Source organism: Octopus sinensis, linkage group LG2 (assembly GCF_006345805.1).
Source record: "Octopus sinensis linkage group LG2, ASM634580v1, whole genome shotgun sequence".
NCBI classification, from domain to species: domain Eukaryota; kingdom Metazoa; phylum Mollusca; class Cephalopoda; order Octopoda; family Octopodidae; genus Octopus; species Octopus sinensis.
This window is the reverse complement of record NC_042998.1, coordinates 194,952,195-194,962,194: the sequence shown is the minus strand read 5'-3', so window position 1 is coordinate 194,962,194 and position 10,000 is coordinate 194,952,195. Positions and strand designations below refer to the sequence as shown.

At 38.3% G+C, this 10,000-nt stretch overlaps 1 protein-coding gene across 1 annotated transcript in view; it reads right to left on the bottom strand.

Annotated features, from left to right (window-relative positions):
* Nucleotides 1–102: 102 nt before the first annotated feature.
* LOC118762366 overlaps nucleotides 103–10,000 on the bottom strand; it is an 11,543-nt gene continuing 1,645 nt past the window's right edge. The window contains exons 2-3 of the mRNA XM_036500809.1: nucleotides 3,423–3,771; nucleotides 103–551 (exon numbers count right to left, since the gene is read on the bottom strand). Of these exons, the coding sequence (XP_036356702.1) occupies nucleotides 433–551; nucleotides 3,423–3,645 (342 nt within the window). The 5' untranslated portion in view covers nucleotides 3,646–3,771 and the 3' untranslated portion in view covers nucleotides 103–432. The remainder of the gene's footprint in view (nucleotides 552–3,422; nucleotides 3,772–10,000) is intronic.

The window sequence follows — 10,000 nt, the reverse complement described above, 5'->3', positions numbered from 1 at the left end:
CCCACAAGGGGCTAAACACAGAGAGGACTAACAAGGACAGACAAAGGGATTAAGTCGATTACATCGACCCCAGTGCGAAACTGGTACTTTATTTATCGACCCCGAAAGGATGAAAGGCAAAGTCGACCTCGGCTGAATTTGAACTCAGAACGTAACGACAGACGAAATACCGCTAAGCATTTCGCCCGTGTGCTAACGTGTCTGCCAGCTCGCCGCCTTAAATAATGTATATCATATTAGTCTGAACCCAGAATATCTGGGAAATATTGCTGTTTTGTATTGAATACTAAAATATATTAAAAGAAATTCAAGTGATTGTCCTACTGTTTAACAGTTGTAGTATATAGAAATGTCATTGGTTGAATGATTGAGCGCAGGTAAACGATTAAGTAAAAATCAGTTGAGTTGTTCAACGAAACGCTGAATAAAGTGTCAACGAAAACGGAGGCTGGACATTGTCGGTAATGCCGAAGTCATCTGTAGCTCTCGAAGTATCTGAAGTAGCTTCAGGAGATTGCTCAAATCTTTTTTACTGATGTGTCTTTCATGAACTGGAATGATAGAATGAAAATACGTGAATAAAACGATATATGAGTGCGTTCAATTAGAGTTGTCATTTAAAAACCGTTAGGCAAAACTTGAAGACCTAATCATCTCGAACACTACGCGCGCGAGTGTGTGTGTGTGCGTGTGTGTGTGTGTGTGTGTGGTGTGTGTGTGTGTGTGTGTGTGTGTGTGCGCGCGCGCACTAAATGAGAAAAATACAGGTGATGACTTATCGACAATATGCAATATAATGTCAATGAATGAAAACAAAAAGAGAAAAGCTTTTCTATTACTTAGGTTGTTTGACCGACAACAAAGTTAGAACGAAGCCCAGTATGCTCATCATGACTACCCGTCTGATAAGGGTACACAAGGCACATGCATCACAACCATATGTATACAACATGGTGATCTTATATCAAGATAAACAGCGCATGACTTTGCAGGTGGGGCCCAGTTAGAATTTTCTTCTGGTCGAGTAACCCACCCCGCTCAGAAGGTCCCTGAATAAGGATTGTTTAAGGGTGTTGAACGAACCACCCATGTTTCCAAAAGGTGAATTATCTAAACCTCTAAGAATTCCTTTCAACACACGGCTATGATGCTCCCCCACTACTTCTGCTTATGATCAGAGATGCACATATCGTCATCCACTAAGGGACATGGTCAACTGGTTAAGGTCAAACTGTTATCGTATTTGGGGTGATCCTTTAGATGAAAATCTCAGCTAAACACACTCAGGGAGCAAACCCTGTAGAAAATCATTCTTATTCATTGCAATGATGATAACTGATATCAATCCAAATAATGGCGTGAATGAGAAGGCTCAGTTGGATGTCCAAGACACCAGATTTCCCGCGCCTAACAGGGGTCCCTCAGAGGACAATGAAGTGGAAGACCAGACTCCACCCGGTCGTGGTCCTTTTATGGTCATGATATGCAATGTACTCGCAAACACAAGCAGCCTGTCTATATAAACGAAAAAGCAATTAAGTGCCATGAACAAGCTTTACTAGGCAAGAGCAATAGCAGATATAAAACTGTCGGCAAAATATCCTAAGAACTTTGGAACCAGCTGGGTATGTTTTTACAGATTACTGACAATGGGCTCATGAGTCAAATAAGAATAATTCAGAATAGAGGCTTTCTTAATGAAACCCAAATTCAGACAATCAGAAAATGCCTCTATAATGATGATAACCTCGAGGGGAATAAAGTAGGTGAAGATCCGCGGAAGAATAGGCAAGGTGAAGGTGTAATAGAAGAGAAGAACTTGAGAGGAGGAATGGGAAGGAATCCACCGGTACACACTATATCTTCAGTCTACACCACAATATAGGATACTTTGCGACATCTCCAACGACGACGACGACAACAACAACAACAACAATAATAATAATAATAATTGCCCTGGTACAGTATCAGGCACTGACTCTCATGGCTTCTGATTTTAACTGATTGGAAGTGCTATCATGTACATTGTTTTGTCTTTGTGTAAAAGGTGGCTACAGCAAATTTTCTGCTCAATACAACAGATTTTCTTGTCAGTTGTTTGACCTTAACCAGTTGAACTTGTCCCTTAGTGGCTGACGATATGTGCATCTCTGATCATGAGCAGAAGTAGTGGGGAAGAATTATAGCCTTGTGCTGAGAGGAATACTTTGGGGTTCAAATAATTCACCTCTGGAAACATGGGTGTTTCGCTCAAAGAACCCCTATTCAGGGACCTTTTGAGCGAGATGGGTTACTCGACTTGGAAGCGAAACAGCTTTCCCGACGCACCAAACTTACAGAGACCAGACTAACTAATTAGTAAAGAGGTACTGATGTGGGGGAAACCGGAGGTGAGAAGAGCTAAAACGGCTATTAGAGTAATGTCGATAATGTGTAGCAAGGAAATTGTAAAAGCGAAATCTACACTATCGTAGAACCTAGAAGAGGCGATTCGCGTAGGGAAGGTTGGCAAAGAATCTGGTATGGATGGGGTGCTGATCGACTTGGATAAATCGAATGCTTTCGATAAGAGTGACAATCAATAGTTCGCGACTATCTTCAAGGATTACAGTAATGTACAACGACATTTCTTCGGTGGTTAGAGCGAATGACCATTTATCTGGCCAATCAGTATCATGCGCTCGGTCCGTCAAAGCTATCTCCTCTCATCTCTGTATTTACTGACTGTTACGTAAACTAAAGGCATCGAGTGAACTAAGATTCAGAAGATCTGAACCGATATATACGGGCTACGTCACTGTAATAGTGTCGGACACCAGGCATACAGAGGTGATCCGCACTGCTCTAAGGGAATATGAAGCAGTAACAGAAGCCAAGATCAGCCAGGGAAATTTGGTGGGCTGCAGCAAGGTACCTGGAGCGGCAGATCCATGCCATTCAATAGCCTCCAACGGTGCTGCATGGATGGACCATTTAAATTTATCGGGATTTGACTAGGCTCAGATCTCCTGGTGGAGAACTAGGATAACGAGGTTACGAGCAGAGTGGCGAGTGTCAATCCGAAATGGGCTCAAAAGAAGCTCTCCCTAAAAGTATAGGCAGAGGTAGCGAACGCCTATACCGCCTCAGCCATTTATTTCCACCTTTTACCCCAGTTCTCGGCCGACCAGATTGAATCATTTGCTCTTCCACTTTTTGAGGAAAAGACGATTTCCACTGGTCAAGCGCTCTATTTGCTTTCGTGGAGTTATGTTGAACAGTTATCAACCTGATGAAACGAAATACAAATCTAATCTAAATGGAATTTCAAGGTAAAATATGAAGGGACTCAATTAAATTACAACGTAATTGTACGCTACTCTCCCTGATTCTGTTACCCACCCAAACCACACTATAAGGATTGGAAAGATATGTTAACTTACCATTGTCCTTGGTGGTTGGTTTTTCAGTTTTCAACTGGAGTGAGCTTTCAGCAGATTGTCGTTTTACTTTACTTGTTGACTGTGCCGGAAGGACGAGGCCACTTGCAGTGTGTTCTTCCATAAAACAAGACAAGCAAATCAAAGACAGCAATAAGGACAGCATCACTGACTGGACACTCATGCTGCAAAGGTGAGACGATGGGAAAAAGAACTTCAGCTCCATGGCAACCAGGACAAAAGTTTTACTGGTGAGGGCAGTATGAGCAGCAAGCCTTCGACAATGTCTTCTGTTCTCCTTCCGGTGTCACCGCTGTGTTGTTTATGCTTGATCTAAACGTGTACGCAGCAACTGAAAAATACACATGCGTCAATGTAAATATGCCAGTAAGGGTAAGCCAACATGCTTTAACGTTGTTTGCCATAACGATGCACGAAATGAAGTGACCTTTCCCAAGGGCACAACGCGATGCCCAGGATTTTTATCAAACTCACGAACTTAACGATCGTGAGTCCAGAAGACGGCTATCATGAGGCTAGGCACACACACACACACACACACACGCATACACACGCACACCACACACACACACACGTACACACACACACACACTCACACACACATACACACGCACACATACACACGTACTACACACACACGCACACACACGCGCACACACGCACACACACACACACACGTACACACACACACATGCACCATACATACACACACGCACACACACATACATACGCACATGCACACACGTATGCATACAAACACACACATTCACATACATAAGCACACAACTTGTATCAATTACAGGACCCCAAAAGCGCGACGAAACCTTTTACTACTTCATAATAGACAGTACTAATCATAACGGAACAAAATATGAATATAAGTTTTAGTTCTTAAATGGTTAGAATTAAAAATTCTTCTTAGATGGGATTCTTTCACTTCCAGCACAGTGTCTCAGATCAGCCACATACATATGCACACATACATACATACACACACACATACCATACATACATACATGCATGCATGCATACATACATACATACATACCTACATACATACATACAAACATACATACCTACATCATGCATGCATGCATACATACATACTACATACAACATACATACAAACATACATACATTAACAAAAAATCCCATACATACAAATGCTGCATGCATGCAGCATACATACATACCATACATACATACATCATACATACATACTACATCCATACCATGCATGCATACATACATACATACATACATGCATACATACATACATACATACATACAACATACATACATACATACATACATACATGCATACATACATACATACATACATACAAATACATACATACCTACATACATACAAAATCACCATACATACATACAAAATACATACATACATACATACATACATACATACATACAAAATACATACATACATACATACAAAATACATACATACATACATACATACATACATACATACATACATACATACATACATACATACATGAGACACCCTTCGGTCATGACCGACCATGGGATTGCACCTAGAAAGTTCCCCTTCCGAGGCACAAGTCCGGAAAGGTTGTTTATGGAAGGTCAGCAGTCGCCCATGCATGCCGGCCTCCCCACTCCACGCCACCAGTGCTATCCAAGGAAAAGGCAAAGGTCGATACAGCTTGGCACCAGCGACGTCGCAACACATTTTTACAGCTGAGTGAATTGGAGCAACGTGAAATTAATAATATAATTATTAATTTTTTAATTTTTAATAATTAATTTTTTTATATATTTCATAAATATATTATATTAATATTTGATATTTAAGTAAGTAATAATGGACTATTTAATTTATTTAGTTTTCATTATATGTCTATATATCTATTGATAGAGTAAATTTTAGATCTTAAGTTTTATATTATTGATAATAATTTAGTTATTATTCTTAAATATTTTATAATTATTAGATTTGAACTTAAATTTAAAAATAAGAATAGTGATTATTTTGTTAAATAATTTGGTAATTAGATATTGACTATAACTGAGTTTAGGATATTCGTGAGCTTATTACGTTTTTTAAAACCATATTATATCTTAATAGATAAATATATTTTCCTATCTATTTTTTTACCTTAAAAATTAATATTTAACATAATAAATGGGTTATATGACATAATCATAATGTTTTAGAGTTTTTTATAAGAAAAATTATTATTTTATTTATTTCTTAAAAAATATTGCTTAACTCTATTTGCTTATTTATTTAACTATTATCATTAACCTGAAGATTGACTATAATTTTAATTCGAATTGAATTATAGCCATGAAACGTACGTAGTGTTTTTACTTATTATATTATATTAAACTTTTTAATACTTTTTGGTTAGTTTAATAAAAAAAGTTTGAAAGTTTAAAAGTTTAAAAATTTTAAATATAAAAATATAAAAATTTATAAATATAAATTTTAAAATTTCAAATATCAATAATTTAAATTTTAAATTTTATATTTTATATATATTTTGTATATTATATTAATTATATTTATTTTTTTGTTTTTTTGTTTTGGTATATGTCTATCACTGTTTGAGTTGCCTAATAGGGGTTTTATCTCTAATTTAATTTTCATATATATATATATATATATATATATTATATATATATATATATATATATATATAGATATAATATATATATACAGATATATACACTTTGTATAATACATTATATATACATATTTATATATAGAACACACACACACACACATAAATTAACCCAATAAATATCTGATTCATAATATTTGTTCTCATGATTGTGTGGTGCTGGTGGCAAAATAATTCTCTCTATGAATGCAGACAGACGTACAGAGAGAGAGAGGATGTGGAAGAAAGAGTGAAAGCGCGGGGAAAAGATAGTAGACACTGTTAAACGACGTTATAAAGAGAAACCGAAAGGAAGGGAGGAAAGAGAGAGAGACGGAGGAAGACAGACACATAAAAGAATGAGAGAAGACTTGTCAAAGTGTGCGTTTTTTTGCCCTAGTAACCACACCTTTGAAGATAGGGGTTTCTAATCTAGCCCACTCACATCCTCACCTCATTTTACATGTCTCTGTAAATCTTGGAGTCAATCCGACGGGATTTAGTGGCCTTTAACCCGTTCCAATGCCAAAACCAGACAAACAAACTTTTCGCATTTCAGATTTATAGATATTGATAAATTAAGCAAAAAAAAATAGAGAAATCTTAATCAACAACAAATTGACTACCATCGATTATTATTTTTTAACACAAAATAATAATTGATGGTGGTCAAGTGTTGATGATAAAGATTTCTCCATTTTCTGCTTAATTTCAATTTGATTCCTGATAAAGTGTTGTTTATCTTTATTATTGCCTGTATCCTATGTCCATAATGGAAGCACTCCGTCGGTTACGACGACGAGGGTTCCGGTTGATCCGAATCAACGGAACAGCCTGCTCGTGAAATTAACGTGTAAGTGGCTGAGCACTCCACAGACACGTGTACCCTTAACGTAGTTCTCGGGGATATTCAGCGTGACACAGAGAGTAACAAGGCCGGCCCCTTGAAATACAGGTACAATAGAAACAGGAAGTAAGAGTGAGAGAAAGTTGTGGTGAAAGAGTACAGCAGGGACCACCACCATCCCCTGCCGGAGCCTCGTGGAGCTTTAGGTGTTTTCGCTCAATAAACACTCACAACGCCCGGTCTGGGAATCGAAACCGCGATCCTACGACCGCGAGTCCGCTGCCCTAACCACTGGGCCATTGCACCTCCACATGTCCATAATATGCTTGCATATGTATGCTAAGGGTTAACACAGCTAATTTATACAGGTAGTAAAACGGAAACTCTTATCCCTTAAACGATTGTTCCAACTGCTAACTCTACTAACCTGTATATATATATATATATATATATATATAGGAGATAAATAAAAATATATGCATACATACAAACATATATGTACGTACCTACATCTACATGTATATATACATGCATATATAAATAATTATACGGAAGTACAGGACAATCACAATAAGACGTAGAAACAGAAAAAGCCAAAAAAAAAAAACAAGAAAACGAAAACGAAAACCAAATACAGGACAGGTTACACAAGGACAAAACCCCCGTCATCAGCTGTCGCTAGAGGAGTCAGGCATGTTTCGAAGGCATAACAGAACACTAATCAATAGGCCTTCTGCGAGAGAATTAAAATAAAATTTCAAGCAGCGGGGCACAATGGAGTACGAACACAAACAAGACGTAACAATAAGACTGCAAAATTAAAATACATGTACAAAAACAAAAACACAAGGAGGACGAACGAAAAAGCCTTTTTTCTGGCATAGACAAACAATAAAACTGCAAAAATAAAAATACATGTTACAAAAAGTACAATTAGTTACAAAACGAGAAAATAACAAGAAACTATACAGGAAATTACACCACACAAGGGGACGAACGAAGAAGCCTTTTTGCTGCAAGGAACAAAGTGTAGAGCAGCGCGCGGGAGGCAGTCTTTACTATGGGTAACCACGTGTAAAGGAATTTTGTTTTATGGGCAAGGAGAGGGAAGGAGGAGGGGGCACGCGAGGAAGAGAGAGGAGGAGGGGGAGGGAGAAAGATTGAAGAGTTAAAGCAAAGGGAGAGAGTACCGCATCTTCAATATAATAATATTAATATAAAAAAAGGACCAAGAAGTGGATCGAAACGACGAATCGGAACGAACCTGATGCGGGGCGCTGTCAGACAATAAGGAGATAAATAAAAATATATGCATACATACAAACATATATGTACGTACCTACATCTACAGTATATATACATGCATATATAAATAATTATACGGAAGTACAGGACATCACAATAAGACGTAGAAACAGAAAAAGCCAAAAAACAAAAAACAAGAAAAGGAAAACGAAAACCAAATACAGGACAGGTTACACAAGGACAAAACCCCCGTCATCAGCTGTCGCTAGAGGAGTCAGGCATGTTCGAAGGCATAACAGAACACTAATCCAATAGCCTTCCTGCGAGAGAATTAAAATAAAATTTCAAGCAGCGGGGCACAATGAGTACGAACACAAACAAGACGTAACAATAAGACTGCAAAATTAAAATACATGTACAAAAACAAACACAAGAGGACGAACGAAAAAGCCTTTTTTCTGGCATAGACAAACAATAAAACTGCAAAAATAAAAATACATGTACAAAAAGTACAATTAGTTACAAAACGAGAAAATAACAAGAATACTATAAGGAAATTAACCACACAAGGGGACGAACGAAGAAGCCTTTTTGCTGGCAAGGACGAAAGTGTAGTAGCAGCGCGTGGAGGCAGTCTTTTCAATAGTGGTAACCACGTGTAAAGGAATTTTGTTTTATAGGCAAGGAAGAGGGAAGGAGGAGGGGACCACGCGGCGAAGAGAGAGGAGGAGGGGGGGGAGAAAGATTGAAGAGGTTAAAGCAAAGGGAGAGAGTACCGCATCTTCCATATAATAATATTAATATAAAAAAAGGGGACCAAGAAGTGGATCGAAACGACGAATCGGAACGAACCTGATGCGGGGCGCTGTCAGACAATAAGGAGATAAATAAAAATATATGCATACATACAAACATTATGTACGTACTACATCTACATGTATATATTACATGCATATATAAATAATTAACGGAAGTACAGGACATCACAATAAGACGTAGAAACAGGAAAAGCCAAAAAAAAAAAACAAGAAAACGGAAAACGAAAACCAAAACAGGACAGGTTACACAAGGACAAAACCCCCGTCATCAGCTGTCGCTAGAGGAGTCAGGCATGTTTCGAAGGCATGAGAGAGAGAGAGAGAGATAGATAGATATAAGGCACAGGAGCGGCTGTGTGGTAAGTGGCTTGCTTACCAACCACATGGTTCCGGGTTCAGTCCCACTGCGTGACACCTTGGGCAAGTGTCTTCTACAATAGCCTCGGACCGACCAAAGCCCTGTGAGTGGATTTGGTAGACGGAAACTGAAAGAAGTCCGTCGTATATATGTATATTTATATGTATGTGTGTGTATATGTTTGTGTGTGTGTGTGTTTGTCCACCCAACATCACTTGACAACCGATGCCGGTGTGTTTACGTCCCCGTAACTTAGCGGTTCGGCAAAAGAGATCAATAGAATAAGTACTAGGCTTGCAAAGAATAAGTCCTGGGGTCAATTTGCTCGACTAAAAGCGGTGCTCTAGCATGGCCGCTGTCAAATGACTGAAACAAGTAAAAGAATAAAAGAATATATATATTTTTTTTTAAATAAATAAATGTGCCCTTTTAAAGCCTAGCCATGTTCATGGGCCCGGTTTCCCGGTTTCAATGGCGTATGTGTTCTCCAGCTGGACGGGATGCCAGTCCATCGCAGCCTTACTCATTTTTGCCAGCTGAGTGGACTGGAGCAACGTGAAACGAAGTGTTTTGCTTACGAACACAACGCATAGCCCGGTTCAGGAATCGAAACCACAATCTTACGATCATGATACTGACACACT